We start from the raw sequence: 15,707 nt of genomic DNA, 5'->3' as shown, positions 1-15,707 counted from the left end.
TGTACCCCACCATCCCTGACCACAAACAGGCGAGTTTTAAAAAACCCCAAACATTTCATTTATACCTTTAGGCACAGTCTGTGTCATTAAAGGTGATCATCATAAGGAATAACAAAATATTTTGTGCAGATGACAAAACAGGAGCTATCTTACCATCCCAGGCGTCAAACATGTCTGTTATGAAGTAGTCAATGAAGGAGATCTGTGACTTGGGGATGCTGCAGGTGTTCCGGTCAAACACTGGCATCACCACAGGCAGTCCCTGTCTCTTCTCTTCATCAGTCTGTAAGAGACAACACTGCAGGCTGTAGGGCACACAGGAACTGCTACATGTTACAGCACGGTCTCGTTTCTCAGAACAATCCTGGGAAACGGGGCATCGACCAATTGTGCGTGTGAAGAAACAGGCTCAGCAAGGTTCTGGGGCTTCTGAAAGCCAACCACCCAATGAGATGCAGTAACCAGATTCAGATCTCTGACTCAAGTCTCTTCTGCTATACCCTGCCCCGCCTAAAGTGCCGGGCATCTCGGGTTCATTCCCTCCTTCCTGAGATCTGCTTTCATTATTGCAAGGTCAAGGCTATTTTCAAAGTAATACTAACAACACTAAATACTAACACGAATGATACTGACATTACACCGAGGGCACAGAAGCAATGATGGGTGATGCTGCTGATACCTCAGCATGAATCAAAGAACTGGCGGCACGTTGTACCACCAGTCATTGTATTATTCACTGTCACATGCTGGCGGTTTAAAAAGAAAGCGTTTCACTTAACGTCCTCACTGAAGCAGCAAGAATTATGAATCTTATTAAATTTGGACCTTTAAATATTCATCTTTTTAATCTTGTGTGTGACACACTGGGAAGAACAGGGAAAGCCCCTGCGCTGCACACCCGCTGACGCTGGTGGTCTTGAGGGAAAGCCCGCGTACAGTTCAGCTGAACTAGGCTTTTTTCAAGGAACACTTTTTACTCTGACACACTGTGCTTGTGTCTCAGACTTGGGTACTGGTCATGCAGTTCGCTCAAGGCGTGTGTGGATCTGGGTATTTTGCGCACTGAAACGGATGTTTATATGCGTCAGGCCCTCCTTCGGTGAGCTGAATGTTGAGATCCACATGTCCTGGTGCTGTGCTGAGCCAGAGGCCAGCTGATCAGAGGCCCCATTTGTAACTTTTGGTTTTGAGGTCACATTGGCTCGTGAACAGTAGTACATTCCTTGGGAAATGTACTAAAAAAGCTACATGAAAGAACTTCAAAGTGGTTCTTTCTCATTCACGTACTTTGAGAACAGCTAGGAGCAGGATTTCAAGTCCTCTCAGGGTCCTGGGAAGCCCATTACCAGCCTCCTACCCGCTTTTGGCTGAGCGTGCTCATTCAGGTTGGTCAATCAGGCAGCCTTAAAATATCCACTGTTGTTCAAAGAGTAGTTGGGTGTTTTCCCCCCCTCTTCTTTCTGGCAAGCCCAGAACTGCGTGCCCTACTTTTCTTCAATTCAGGGGCTCTTCCCAGCCTTGAAAGCTGCAGCTAACTACTGGGACCTCGGCTGGCCATTCCCTTCACTGGCCCTTTCAGATGTCGCCAGCTAGTTATTAAGGTACCTTAGAGGTACAGGCCAGCCATATGGACCCCCCCAATGCATCACCTGTAGCTACTACTTGTGTGTTTGTCTTTCTGTTGCACATACACACATCTTCCCTGAAAGCAGGCGTTTATTTCAAGTGGCGTCGCGCGGTCTATCACGTTCTGGATTTTTCTCCCTTAACTCTTCTTTGTACTGCCAAAGTGAACTAGATATCGCTGCTCTCCTTATATAAAAATTGAGATTGTTTTCCTCCTTACTAATTTTGCTAATAATGCTTTGGTGTCCCAGAAAGTCCTTTCCTATTACATTTCTAAATCCTTAAAACAACAAAAAACAGCTCTAACATCATTTCCACAAAGCCCCTCCTTTATCTAGGAAAAAAAATATTTCTGAACTTTCTTAGAACTTAACACATACCTCCTTTAGAGTTCTTTCTTTTTTTTTTTCTCTCACCGATGTGTGGATCTACCTATTTCTACATCTCTACTATATTGTGAGCTACCCATGGCTTATGTCTGTGTTCTCCATAATACACCATGGAGATGATAACCTCGTGAGTGAATACATGGTCTCCCCAGTTTTTGTAGAAGTTCAGGATCTAACAATTTGAGGATGAAGGGACACCTCCAAAGGCTAAGTTTATTCCTCTCCCCCTAGAGAGACTTTGCTCCTTCCCGGGGGAGCTGTGGGCTAACTGACAAGGAGAATCCTCAGAGGGCCATGCCCCCGGCCCATTCCCGGGGGAGGAGTGAAGCCTCCCTGCAGAGGCCACGCACCTGCGCGAAGTACTCCTCCGAGATGCGCCCGGCCCATTCGATGCACAGGTCCAGGGGCCGGCACGGGTTGGCCACGTCGGCGCACTTGATCATCATGCGCTTGATCAGGATCTGGTTCTCGGGGAAGTTCTTCCCAGTAGGGCTGCACTCGCACTCACTGCCCTCCATCTGGAAACAGGAGACAAGGGTTGGCTCAAGGTGATGGTGAAGCCCACGAGGGCTGGCCGGCCGCCCGTGAGATGGCCTTCACTGGGGCCCACCGAGGCGAGACCGTGACTCGGAAAAGGTTTTCCCGTCATTAATTTCACATGTAATACCCTGATGTGTTCTTGTTAAAGAAAACCTCAAGCAATATAAAAGCAGAGCTTGAAAGGTCAACATTCCTGTTGCCACTCATGCACTCCCTCCCGCCCTCCCCGGGGGGACCGCTGTGGCAGTTCTGTTTTGCTTTGTTTGCAGTAATTTGGTATGTAACCTTAAAGAAGGAGAGCTTTTCTCCCAGTTTTATCAGATGTGTAAAAGCAGAACTTGTTTTTTAATACATTAAAGATGGGGAAATAACACACGTGACCCTTCAATTATTTCTTCACTAAGGTGTACTTGTGCCTACCCATGCCCTCTCTCCTGGGACCCTCTGTCTCACCCCTACTCACCCACCTCTCCCTACTTGGCTGCTTTCTCTTAGGGGATGTGCCCGCTCCTGCTTTCTCGGCCGCTCTTCTGACTGGGTGTGAGGGAGTGTGAACCATATAAGCTTTGGGGGTACTAGGAGCAAAAGGGGGGCCAGGGCAGGAACAGGGGTGTTCGGCATGTTTAAAAAGACTGGTCATACACTAATATGTACCCAGTGGTGTGTGTCAGAGGTTCTGAGCCAAGTGGCCAGGTCCGTGAGGAGGCTCATGCAAATGCAACAGCACACCTGCGATTTTGAGGTCCCCCAACAGTTCAAAGAACAGAAACAGAAAGGGTGTGGATCTCTTAAATAGCACCGTTTATGCTAGTGTGCTGTCTGCAGGCTCCTCCTCTCATATTCCTTGAATCCACCTCCTTCTGTCACCACTGGTTTTATCTCAGGGCCTTTCTTTCAGGGAGCTCAGAGTTGCTGTGGACACTGTCAATCTGTTCTTGACCCCAAGGAAAACAAGTGGCCAGTACTTTCAGCCCTGCTTTACCAACCTCAAGCAAATAACCACCTTGCATTCAAAACAGAGAAAATGCTTTGAGGCCAGAGTAGACTCTGATGGAAATACACTCTGATGTACTTACTACATGAGAAATGCTTACCTCCGCCGCCATTGGCTTGTTGATGCTGTTCACAAACTTGTTCACATGCTCAAAGTGTTTTGTCATCTCTGTTGCTAAAACCATGTCAATAATAGCCTGGCGCAGTGTTCGATAATGGTTCCTGAAATAACCAGAAGACAAAGAGCCTTGCTCACATCATGTCTGGAATTAGAACCGTTCTGCTACCTTTTCACCAAAACGTAGGAGGGAGCTGGACACAGAGTTACAAAATGAGTGCAAATCACGGAAAAGTTTACATGGTCATCTTCCCCTGAAACCAGGACTTGTGATACTATTCCATTTTCCCCAGCGACAGCTGACCTTTCCTCTGATGATTTATGAATATACATAAAAAGCACCTTCACACAGTGGGCACTTATTTTAGAAGGTGATTCCTTTCTACTCTACAACATCAAAACAGTGAGGTGGAAGGAAATGACAAGTTCCTTTCCTACAAGCTGGCACAGCAACCTGAGGAGCTGCCCTACTGTGTGCATTGCAGACAGTGATTCTTAACTGTGTAGTGGCTGTTGTCAATAATAGTCGTCTTGCATCGGTAGCCTTTCTGGTCATGGCACAAGGGGTTAGGTAGATAGATCGGGGTTTGAATATTACAGAAGAGTAGGATCTATATTAGCTATGCACATTTTGGACCAAATTTCAAGGACCCTTTGGTGTGGATCACATGTCACCATGGATGTTTTGGACAGGACAAATGTCGTGCAAGGCAGAGAATTGTCATTTTTTTCGATGCTGGCATTGGAAGAATGTTTTCTGTTGATACGGAAGAATATCTTCTCATTAATAAGTACTTCTCTAAATGACAATTAGAAGTTGTAATGGATGGAGCAATAACCCTGCCCAAATTACTGTCCAGTTCTGATCACCATCATCTCGCGTCAACAGCCAAGATGGCGAGCTGAATAAAATTGGCTACTGGAAAGAATTCTTTTTGTGAAAGTTTTGAAAACAGTCCTTGAGACTGATGAAACTTAAGTTGAAGGTAGAATAACTGGTCTCTATATTTCTCAGATTTCTGGAGACCAAACTGATAAGTTCATGTTGACAAGTGGGCCTTGAGGTCTGAGTGAGCGCTGTGCTCTGCACACTGCCCTCTCCCAGGAGCCTGCTCTCCAGCCTGGCTGGTGCTCTGTGGGAAATAAACTCAGCCTGACTGTAGGGTTGGGGCCGGCAAGAGGAATCGCTCCTGTCTGTCCATACTGGCCAACTCTCACCAGAAGAGAGGGCAACGGCGAGGGGGGACCTGCCCAGCTGGCGGGCTCCTGCAGCCCTGCTGGGACCTGTAGTACACTGTCTCCTCATGAGTTAGGATTTTAAGTGGCCAAAAACTGAGCTGGGAAAAGACAGGGAAGGGTACATTTTCCTTGAGTTACATAAAAGATGTCCTCCTAAATGGGTAAAAATATCTATTATAGTTATTAGTAATACAATCAATATTTATAGAGTTGCTGTGTATAAAACATTTCCATGAACTCACTAAAGACCAAATGAGATTTAAAAAGATGAAAGCAGTCTGAAATACAATTACGTTGTAAGGGCAAGGTTGTTATTTCACTCTCTGATACAAGGGTACAACTAGTCTTAATCCCCCCTCCCCTTCCCCCCAAGAGGAAGCTAAGCACTCGTAGAAGTTAAGGAAAACTGAGTCTCCTACTTGCACGTCACAACCTGAGCACAACCAACCTGTCAATGTTCTTGAAAATGTTGCACTTGCTGTCCTTGACGGTCAGCTGGAAGGCCAGGGCGGTGTGGTGGCTCTCCAGGACAGCCGTGTCATTGTAGAGCACAGCAAGCTCACTGCCTGCATTGCAGAGGAAAGAGTTGGTCCTTCCCGGGTGATCCACGTCATGGACTGTGGCAGCAATCAGGGCGGCCACCTCATCCAGCTGATCCAGGCTTCCCTGGGGCCAGGGGAGGCAAAGCCGAGTGTTACCCACTGGGAGTAGGAGACCTTCACTCATCCTTGTCTCTTGGGAGGGGAGCTGGGATTATAGGAATGTTCTTCCCAGCCCCCTGAACCTTCTCTGACTTCCTGGAAACCACAAGGCTGTCTAGGACGCACTGCACCACCTTGCTGTGCTGCGAACTGTCTGGAGGCTATAAGGGAGACCTAAATTCCCCCGAGTCCACGGGCTCCAGTTCTGCAGGAAGCCAAAAGGGCCTTTCCAAATGCCTGCCGTGGGTATTGCCATGACACCCTCCCATGAGAGGCCAGAGCAGAGAGTGGCCTGGATCACACACAATGCTCATTTTATCTGCATACTAATGAAAAGATGTTGAGAGAGTGGCAGTAAATGGCACATATATAACAGAAGTCTTCACACAAAGGTAAAAGGGTTAGAAAGAAAAACTAGCAGTACAAGAGGATCACAGGTGAGAAGGATTTTCCCACAAAGATTCAGCTCTGGGCTAGCAGGTGGTAAAGGTAAAGAGGGAAACTCTTTCTAAAGCTCTCATTATATAACTAAAGAACACAAACCAGAGGATCAGGGGATACAAATGTTTTCTCAGCTCACAGCTTTAGGAGGAAGTTACCAAATGGGCTACTGTTACATGAGACACTGTCCTTATGAATTCATTCACCCAGCGATCATCCACTGGATGCCGACTGGGCCCAGCTGCATGCAGGATGCTGGAGCTGCAGTGATGAATGGTCCTGGCATCGTCTCTGCACTGACGGAGGCGATAACTTATCGGGGAAATACAAATTAGTGAAAAACAAACAAAAATCACCTACACAAATAAAAGTAACTTCCTGTGAGAGGTGCTAAGAAGGGAGTTACAGGTGCTTTGAGACTAACCATGAGGCCTGGTCTGGTCTGGGCAGTGCTGTCCATTCAGCTTTCTGTGGTGATGGACATGTTTCTATCCGAGCTGCTCAGGACAGTGACCTCTGGTCACAGGTAGCTAATGCGCACTTGAAATGTGAACAGTGAACTGAAGAACTGAATTTGTCATTTTATTTAATTTTTAGTTAAATGTAAATAGGCCCACGTGGCTAATGGCTACCGTGTTGGACAGTGCAGGTTCGGAGGGTGGGCAGGGATGGCCTCTCCGAGGAAGTGACTTTTATGCTGCAGCCTGAGGTAAGCAGGAGTTATCCTGGCAAAGTGGCCAGGGAGAGAATTCAGGCAGAAAGAACAGCCTACGTGACGCTCCTGAGGTGAAACAAAGGACGTGGTTGATTCAAGAAACAAAGCATCACTGCAGGGCAGTGAGGGGAAGTGTCCCCAAGATGAGGCTGCAGAGGTGCGCGTAAGATCTGACATTCCCAAGTTGCTCCATCGGCACCAGAGGCAAAACTGCTCAAATGCTAACAGGTGAGAAACGGAGTGGGCAGCTCAGTCCCGAAAGCCTCCTTGAAAGCTCTCCTACCAGGAGGGAGCCATTCCATCTCCAAGCCTGACCTGGAGCTAGTGGGCAATCCTGGCTTGGCCCAGGCCACATGGGCAGGTTTCCTGAACAGGGACCACAGTCCACGCTACTCTTTTTAGCTCCTCAGACATCGAGTCTGTAATGCTCACAGCAAGCAAACATTCTGGCCCCTCTGCAGCAGTCAGGGGAGGCCATGGTCACCTCCAGGTGCAGACGGGACCCAGAGCTGCCCCAGCTTGGGCTCCACATTCACTGATCCTGCCTGTGCAGCCAGGACCCATGGGGCCCTCAGCTAGTGCTCCTGGAGGAGCTTCAATCCTGCTTAGAGCCTAGGACCAGTTTTAAAATTCTTCAATGAAATACATTCATGGAACTGGAGCAGACAATGCAAGCATCGGATGAGACATGCCTTTTCTTCCAGCTTACACTTGATTTAAACCTGGCCCTTTTAAAAAAGTACCAGTAACGGGCCACACCCTGCAGTGCTTATGGGCACTGTCTGATCAGGCGATGTCTGATAAGAAATGGGGGAGGCGGGAAGGAAAACTGGGCCTGTGCACTAGTGTGCGGGAAAAGCAAGGCCCTTCCTGTGGGAGGGTGGGACTGTCTGTGGGAGAAAACTTCTCCACCAAACCACTGCAGGAGAAATTCCAAACCCTGGGAGGTGCAGACATTTCTGCCTGTTTTATTCCTTCTTTGGCCAGCAGAAGATCTGGATCATCCTCAGGCAAATTGGCCAGAATGGCCTCCCTTCCAGATCAGCCTTTGTGCCGTCCCTTACCTCGGTAAATACCAGGGGCATAACGAGATGCTGGCTGTCCTGACCACTCCACTTGCAGTGGTTCCGGGGAACTGGCAAGGGTGGGGAGAGGATAGGGTCCATACAAACTGAAGGGGAGGGTCAGCTCTGGGCATGCTGCCCACAGGGCTGGGCTGAGGATGTGGAGCTGTGTCACATGACATTAAGCATTTTAGCCTTGCCCGGGCCAGTGTGGCTCAGTTGGCTGAGCATCGTCCCATGTACCAAAAGGCTGCTGGTTCGATTCCTGGTCAGGCCACGTGGCCTGGCTGCAGGCTCGGTTCCCAGTAGGAGGCATGCAGGAGGCAGCTGATCGCTGTTCTGCTCTCACACCGATGTTTCTCTCTCCCCTCTCCCTTCCCCTCTCTCTAAAAATCAATAAAAATATTTAAGGAGAAAAAAAGAATTTTAGCCTTAACGTATAAGGAAATTAGGGGTGACAGATGTGGGAATTTGGTAAAAACACATTTCCCTGACTCTCTTCATCAGTGGCAGCAGGTCTGGTAGAAGAGGCCTCAGGTGTAAGCCCCTCACACGGACTAACCGGTGATCTTGGGCTGCTGATAAACCTCTGAGCTCAGAAGCCCCTTCCAGCCCAGTTCTCCAAGGTCCCTTGCAGCTCTAAATTCTGATTCTCTGGCAGGGGCGCCAGAGTTAGAGAATGTCTTTTGAACTGTAAGCGCACTGTATCTCGCCTTAGGCTTGTTTCTATTGCTGCTATTTGAGAAATTCAACTAGAGTCTGATGCATTCACAGAATTCACAATGTAAACACAAACTCTTATTTCAGGTAATAAAGTGACTAAGCATTCCCTAATTTATCAAACATTTAATCTTTTCTAGAGTGGTTCTGCTAAAGTAAGGTTCATGTTTAACTCAAGACTGCAGTAGCTGTGGATCCTTTGGTCTTGGAGTCATGCCCTAGGTCCTGTCCTCAGCTGGCAGTGGGCGACCTCAGCTATACAATATCTACACAGTGCAAAATGCAGGCACGTGCACCTGGAGTAGGAATCTGGAGGTGTCTCAGCTCCTCAAAGGAAGGTGCTGCAGAAACAGGCAGATATCACCTGTGATCACACCTTTTTCTAAAGTAGGAGACAGAATTCTTCAAAAGCATCTTTCTTGGAACACATTCTTTGCTTTCTTGCCAATGAAAGTGAATACCTGGATTTGGCAACACTGAGGAGAAAATTCCTCCTCCCCACTTTGGTGCCATTCCTGTTCCCTCTACCTTTCCCACTGCCATTCTTCTCCTTAAGGACCAGGGCCTTAAAGCTAAAAAAAAAATCTAATGTCAGGCATTTGCTAATTCATATGAGTTTCAGTCTCTATACAGTACTTCTCTCAGGGGTATCTACAGTCTGAGCTTCAGTTCTAATTGCAGCAAAGGAATTACAAGCTTCATTGTGCAAATGATGAAAGTTGGGAAGATGGGAATCTTTTGCCAGCTGTACATGGGGTGTACACAGGGCTGCCCCACCGGTCAGCACCTGTATGTGACAGTATTGACTTCTAAGTAAGACAAGGGAACACGGAACTCTTTCAGAATTACACACAGTCATTAGTATACAGACATACATATCCACACCTACACAACGCACACACGTGTATGCAAATCTGTGCGGTGCTGAAGAGCTCATTATTATCTGGATTAAAATTAACCAATGGCCAGATTCTGATCCTAAAACTTACCCTCTAGACCTAGTAACCATTTGCCTTGATAATTCAATTCTGTCCTCTAGCCCAGTATCACAAAGGGCTCCCAGTGAACATTTGGAGAATGGGCTCATGGACCAGCTAGGCGTGTAAAGGACTCTACAGTGGCATAAATCATTATTTTAGGCATTCGGGGGAGGGGGGGACTAGGAGAAAAGGCTGTCTTTACACCACCAAATGACCAGCGAATTTGGTAACAAAACAAAAAAATTTGTCAAATTAGTTGCAAAATAGCTATTTGACTAATATATGTCTTAAAATGAATTATTGGATCTCCAATCTAGGCAGGTAACGTGATCACAATATCAAAACTCTACCTTCACTCTCTCCTTTCCCAGGAAGAAGGCCGTGGCATGCAGGACGTCCGCAGCGTGTGTGGAGTTGTGGTAAGCATTGGAGGAGTGGTAGTTGGCTTCAATCACTTGGAGCCAGGCCCGAAGAGTAGTTTCAGAACAGCGTAAAAACTCACATACTCCGAACCGGGAAAAGACCTTTAAGCCCAGGTAAACCAACGGCCTGGAAAACAGGAAGATAAACCCAGATTTACTGTGTTCACTGGCCCAGAAACTGCTTTCTTTGATGATTCTGGGAATGGAGGCATTTTTCTTCTGATGTTACTCCAGATGCACAGGCATAAAAACATCTCCTCCCCCGTTAGAGAAAGAACATCTCCTCCTCACTAGCCACCTCTTTGCACCTAGGTGTCTCGTGGTGGTCAACCCGAGTGATTTCCAGATTCTCTCTAAGTCCTATGCCCTTCAGTGGCTCTAACAACCAGAAAGGTCCCTGGTAGTTCCTCTCCATCTCCACTTCCACAAAAGCTCTGTGCTTCCTTCGTGTCCCAAGGAAGTTACCGAGCTTAAGGACAAAAGGAATGGCTTGTGTGATCTCAGCAAAGTCCTATCATTTAGAGTTATGTTGCTTATTTACAGGTGAGAGGCATTCACATCCTCAGAGACTAATACCCCTGGAAGAAATAGCCTTCTCCAGCTATAGAAGAGGACTTTCTGAGCCATCTAACTTTTGCCCTGCCTACAGGACAAACCAAAAGAAAAGTCTATAATGCTCTCAAACTCATTTTGTAAGGGGGGCTTGAACAAGTCTGGGGCTGAGAATACTTAGAGCTCTAGGCTCATTAGCACAAAGGATGGACCGGGGTGGATGTGAAAAAGACTCAGTATTTCCTCACCCTGGGTCATCGCCAGACTGATCCCACACCTTACCCACTAATACTCTCTCCATAAAGGAGCTCACTCAGGGGCCATAGTCTCTGCTCATTTAACACTCCTCTAGGGGCAAGAAAGGCACTACCTGTGAGGTGTCTTGTGGCAAGGACTCATGTCTCCCTCAAAGTCTCCACATGTGAGGTCTTGAGCATCAATCCTCCCTGCCTGCAGCCAGAGAAGCCACATACCTTTTATGTGTAACAGCCTCCAACTCAAAGATGTTGAACTCCCAACTTTCCTCATTATCAAGTAACTGAGCGATACAAGGGGGGACGTCGTTGATGGTTATTGGCATCGCAAGGTGACTGTGACTCTGGTGCACGTCTGAGCAAACAGATGGGTGGGGAGGCTGGTTAATTGTGGACTCTTGAGTGCACTTGAGCATCTGTCAGCATCTTCATGGCTGCTACTATAAAAAGAAAGTCTTGGACTTCCAAAGGTAGGAAGATTTTCATTTCAAGGTTCTTCTCTTACATTAATAAATTTCAAGACCCCCAAAGAGAAAAATAATTCAGTTTAACTGTTTAAACATACAGAGATGTGCAATTCTTATTCTGACAGTGTTCAGAGAAGTAATTTTAATTAGGAGACCTGGTTTCAAATGTAGACAGGCTTAAACTCCAATGAGACCAACAGGAAGTAACACTGAGGCCCCCTCCCCAGCCCCGCCCTGCAAATAATCACAACACTGGGGAGTGCATAGGCCGGAGACGGGTTGTAAGTAACAAGTGGATAGATGACAACTTACTCTTAGTGAACACATACTCGTTCCCTGACAACCTTCTCAAGCCATCCTAGAATAAAGAAGGGTGCTGTTAGAAGAAGGCTGTATATGCCAGTATTGCTTTCTCATTTCTTTCATTAGCCAAAGGGACTTGAATCATGAGTAGCCCCGTCAATCTGGAACTCCAAGTCGAAGCTCAAAACTAAACCAGAACAATGGCTACAAGACACAGGATACTCTCCCTCCCCCGGCTCTTAGCCCCAGGAGATGGAGAATTCAGAACAAAGTGGAAATGACTGCATTCAGGTCTCACACTGAGCTGTAAGCTGGCTCTAGTCTCCTGCCATCTTTCTTTTTCTGGGCCACATTAGTGCAATCACAGAAGTGAACTTGCTTTGGTCTGGATACATGTGATTTTGAAGGGCATTTCCTTACCCTCACAGGGGCTGTGTTATTAGATTTACTTATTAGGGAGCCAAAGCTGTGGACCACATTTGGGAATTCCTTAATGTAAAGCTTTACAAAGTTTGAGCTATTTTTTGACTAATATCTGAATTAACTTTTTTTCTATCTGGATGTTCTGTTTGCAGCATGAGAATTGCTGCTAGTCTTTAAAGGAAAAGTTTCTGGATTTGAGATCTTTGGCGGGACAGCATAAAGGAGTGGAGAGAATTCCAATGTTCCACTGAAGGCTCCTGAACGTGGACTAGTCCCCAGATGTTCTTGCATCTCCGTTTCCTTCCCTTCGTCTTCTACCCCTGAATGCCTAATTTGTTGGGTCTTTTAATAATTGTTCATATAATTTATAGTTGTTTGTCATCCCTAGAAAGTGTACGCTAAGGTTTAAAGTGTTACAGTCACACCTTGGGTCCTTAGGCCAAGAGCTTAATGTTTTTGACTGAATAAAGATCAGTCCAGCGGCCTGCGGCGCCCCGCCTCTGAGGCAGGTACCACAGCAGGTCCTCGGTCTTTTCTTTGCCTTTCTTTCTCCTCCTGCCTAAAGCTACAAAAAAGGGGGAATCCTGCCCTGGCTCCTCACAGCGTTACCTGGAGAGGAGCCCCAGGACAGGATGCGGCCGGGGCAGGAGGGCAGGGGCTTGCTCCAGGAGCCAGAATCCTTCGGCTGCCGCTCCGCCGTGGCTGCCCCCAGAGACCCTGGGGCCTCCTCTCTCACTGAGGTCTGCGCTGGGCGACCAGGCAGTCAGGGGCAGGAGAGGGGCAGGAGAGGGGCAGGAGGCTGCTCAGGTCCCAGGCTCATCAGACACCTCGAGCGGGAGCAAGGAGACTGGACCAGAAGGCCGGTCGGCACTCAGCTCCTAGTGGCTGGGCAAGATGACAGCCTTTAAAATAAAACTCATAGATGACTCTTGGACTTTGTTTTGCTTCCAGAGTTCTCCCAGCTTTGGCCGGCCTCTGATACGGAACAAAATGAACAATTTGAATTTTCCTCTGAAGAAATAGATGATCACAGCCAAACAGATCACAGCAAAACTCTAGAACAGGACAAGTCATTTGAAATCAGCTACTGTGGTGGCTACAGTGCTGTGGAAGTGCTGGCGGGGGGGCACCCCCTATCCCCCACTGCCCCACAAGCCAGAAAGCTCCATACGTTTTTATCCGATTACAAAGGGAACTTTTATAGGGGCTTTTAAAGAAAGGATTCTACACCTAAGATCTTTGAAACCAGTGCCATAGTCTAAGTACAAACCCTTTCAATTATATAAAGGGCCTGAGGTCCTAGGAAACCCGGCCCTAGCCTCAATCCAATACTGTACCAGGTCACGGGAAAAGTAAACAAGGGCCCGCGCATGTCAATCAACTGCCTACTAACTCCTCACTGAGACAGGAATTCTGAAGGCCTGTCTCCCATTGCTACAGTCAGTCATCTTACAAAGCTTCTACAGAGAGGTAAATGCAAGAATTCCTAACGCCACACACATTCTAATGCAGATGCTCCTGGTTATGCTGACATCACCCACACAACTGAGTTGTTCTGCAGTTACAGGTAACAGTACAGGTTACACACACTCTGCAGTACATCCAATTTCTGGTTTTCCTCAGCACTCACAGTCATAAGGCCTCCGACGAGATCACTGGTGTGAGGATCTTCATCTTTGGTACCCAGCTGTGGGGAGTACAGTTCTGTGGTCCGTAAAATTTCTAAAACTCTGTCCAAGGCTTCTGCTACTGTGACCGGGCTATTTTCTTGGGCTGCGTTGATTATATTTATAACCTAAGGAAGTAAAGAAAGAAATGATTTGAGGATATTAGGATTCTACTTCCCATATACCTGGAATCCAAAAGAAATCAGACAATAACACATTGTTCCGAGGGACGGATGCCTCCACAGCCCTGTCCCCTTCTTACTGATGAATATTGTTCCCCCAAACTCGCCCTTCCCCTGGCGTCTCTACTACCTCACTGACTATATTTCCTCAGGCTCCTTTGCTGGTCTTTCCCCTCTAGTTCTCCCACAGGGTGGAGATCCTCAGGGATTGGTGCTGAGCGTTTCTCCCACTGTACAGGCCTTCCAGAGATGAGCTCTTTCATTTCCAGGACTTGGACACATACCATCCATATGCCAAGGACTCTCAAATTCACAGCCCAGCTCTGAACGCTTGTTGACCTTTAGACTTGCATATTCAATTGCCTACCTGACATATCCATTGGAATATCTTGCATGTCCAAACCTAAACTCATGGTCTCGCTCCCCTCTCCCAAAAGCAAGCAAGTAAATAAAACAAAAACATGAAATAGAAGGAGTTTTGCTCCTTTCTCTGGCTTCCACACTGCAGTAAAAATCCACTTCTATCCATCCTGTGCCCAAAGTAGAAGTCTCAGAGGCCCTGGTTTACATATCACTTTTCCCCCTTCTCTCCCCACCCAGACAATATAATTAATCACCAAGTCAAACTGATTCTACCCTAAATATTTCCTGATCTGTTCATTTCTCTCCACCCCCCTGCTATAATTCTAGTACAGCTAACACCATTTCTTGCCTGAAATTCTGGAACAGCCCCCTAACTGGCCTTTTCTCTTTCACTCTTGCCATCTCCAATCCATTCTCTGCATATCTGATCATGTCACTCTCCTGCTTTCAACCCTTCAGTGTTTTCATTTACACTTAAACTCAGGTCCTCAAATGCTTCTATCCCCCCTTTCCTACCCCAGGGCTTCAGCCCTTGCTGAGTCTGCTGCCTAGGATCCTCTTCTCCCCTCTCCTCTTCTTACCTTTGCATGCTTCGGGTCTCACGTCAAACATTACTTCCGCTACAGACAGACCCCTCTCACCACCCAAAATAGGGCCCTAATCTAATTTCCTCTCATAAACCCTGTTTTCCTTTACAGCAGTTATTATAATTTACAATTATATATTTATTTATTGTGTTGGTTTAATATGTTTTTTTCTACTAGACTGTAAACTCTATGATACCAGTGGTATATGTCATTAATCATTTTATCTCCAAAACATAGCCCAGTGCTGGGTGACCCTGATTGTAGAGTGGAGGCAGCGCCTGTCACTCACCTTTGTGATGGGAGCCTCGATGGTCATGGAATGGATCCTTGCCATGGATGGATAGCGACGATTCTGTAGGCTTGGTGCTGGAGAGAAGTCAAGAAAGTTGTATCTGGTGTTGATGGCTCAGCTTGGCTAAGTGCAGCAGAGGAGCCCATCATGAACTGGGGACCTGGTTCTCAAAGGACTCCTGGCCCCCACAAAGCAACAAATTCACCCATCTCTTAACCCTAAAAGGCTAAATGCTTGGCTGCTACTTGGAAAAGATGGTCTGGCCTGGAACTTTGGTGGCAAAAAGGCTTTATGAGTCTGCTCTCAGCTCTTAAGCTCTCTGATCTCTGCAGCATTACCACTGCTGGCCATCTCCTTTCTTGCTACCCTCGTGTCCTTGGTCCATGTGGCCCTGTGTTCACATGGTTCCCAGCTCTCCTGTCTTCTTCAGTAGCCTATTTCTCCTGCCTCCCTCTCACTGGGAGAGTACTTCCCAGCCTTGGACTCAGAACCTCTGTTTTTTTGTTACACACACACATGTGCACACACACCTGAGAGATGCTCCTCTGTTCGTGGCTTCATCTGTCCCCTCTAGGACTTCCAAACACACATCTCTAGCCCTGAGTACCAGTTCTGCATTCCAGCTTTCTTGGCGTCTCCATTAAAATAAAACTTATCTTTTCCTCCCCC

At 47.2% G+C, this 15,707-nt stretch overlaps 1 protein-coding gene across 2 annotated transcripts in view; it reads right to left on the bottom strand.

Annotated features, from left to right (window-relative positions):
* The window catches only part of PDE8B (phosphodiesterase 8B), a 169,907-nt gene that overhangs the window by 908 nt on the left and 153,292 nt on the right, over positions 1–15,707 (bottom strand). For both annotated transcript variants that reach the window (XM_087815421.1, XM_087815422.1), the window contains exons 13-21: positions 15,036–15,112; positions 13,578–13,742; positions 11,534–11,579; positions 10,974–11,109; positions 9,877–10,075; positions 5,354–5,571; positions 3,650–3,770; positions 2,366–2,533; positions 154–283 (exon numbers count right to left, since the gene is read on the bottom strand). In XM_087815421.1, coding sequence (XP_087671547.1) covers positions 154–283; positions 2,366–2,533; positions 3,650–3,770; positions 5,354–5,571; positions 9,877–10,075; positions 10,974–11,109; positions 11,534–11,579; positions 13,578–13,742; positions 15,036–15,112 — 1,260 coding nt within the window. The remainder of the gene's footprint in view (positions 1–153; positions 284–2,365; positions 2,534–3,649; positions 3,771–5,353; positions 5,572–9,876; positions 10,076–10,973; positions 11,110–11,533; positions 11,580–13,577; positions 13,743–15,035; positions 15,113–15,707) is intronic.

Source organism: Miniopterus natalensis, chromosome 3 (assembly GCF_054644295.1).
Source record: "Miniopterus natalensis isolate mMinNat1 chromosome 3, mMinNat1.hap1, whole genome shotgun sequence".
NCBI lineage: Eukaryota > Metazoa > Chordata > Mammalia > Chiroptera > Miniopteridae > Miniopterus > Miniopterus natalensis.
Note: the sequence above shows the minus strand (reverse complement) of the source record. Positions and strands in the feature narration are given on the sequence as shown.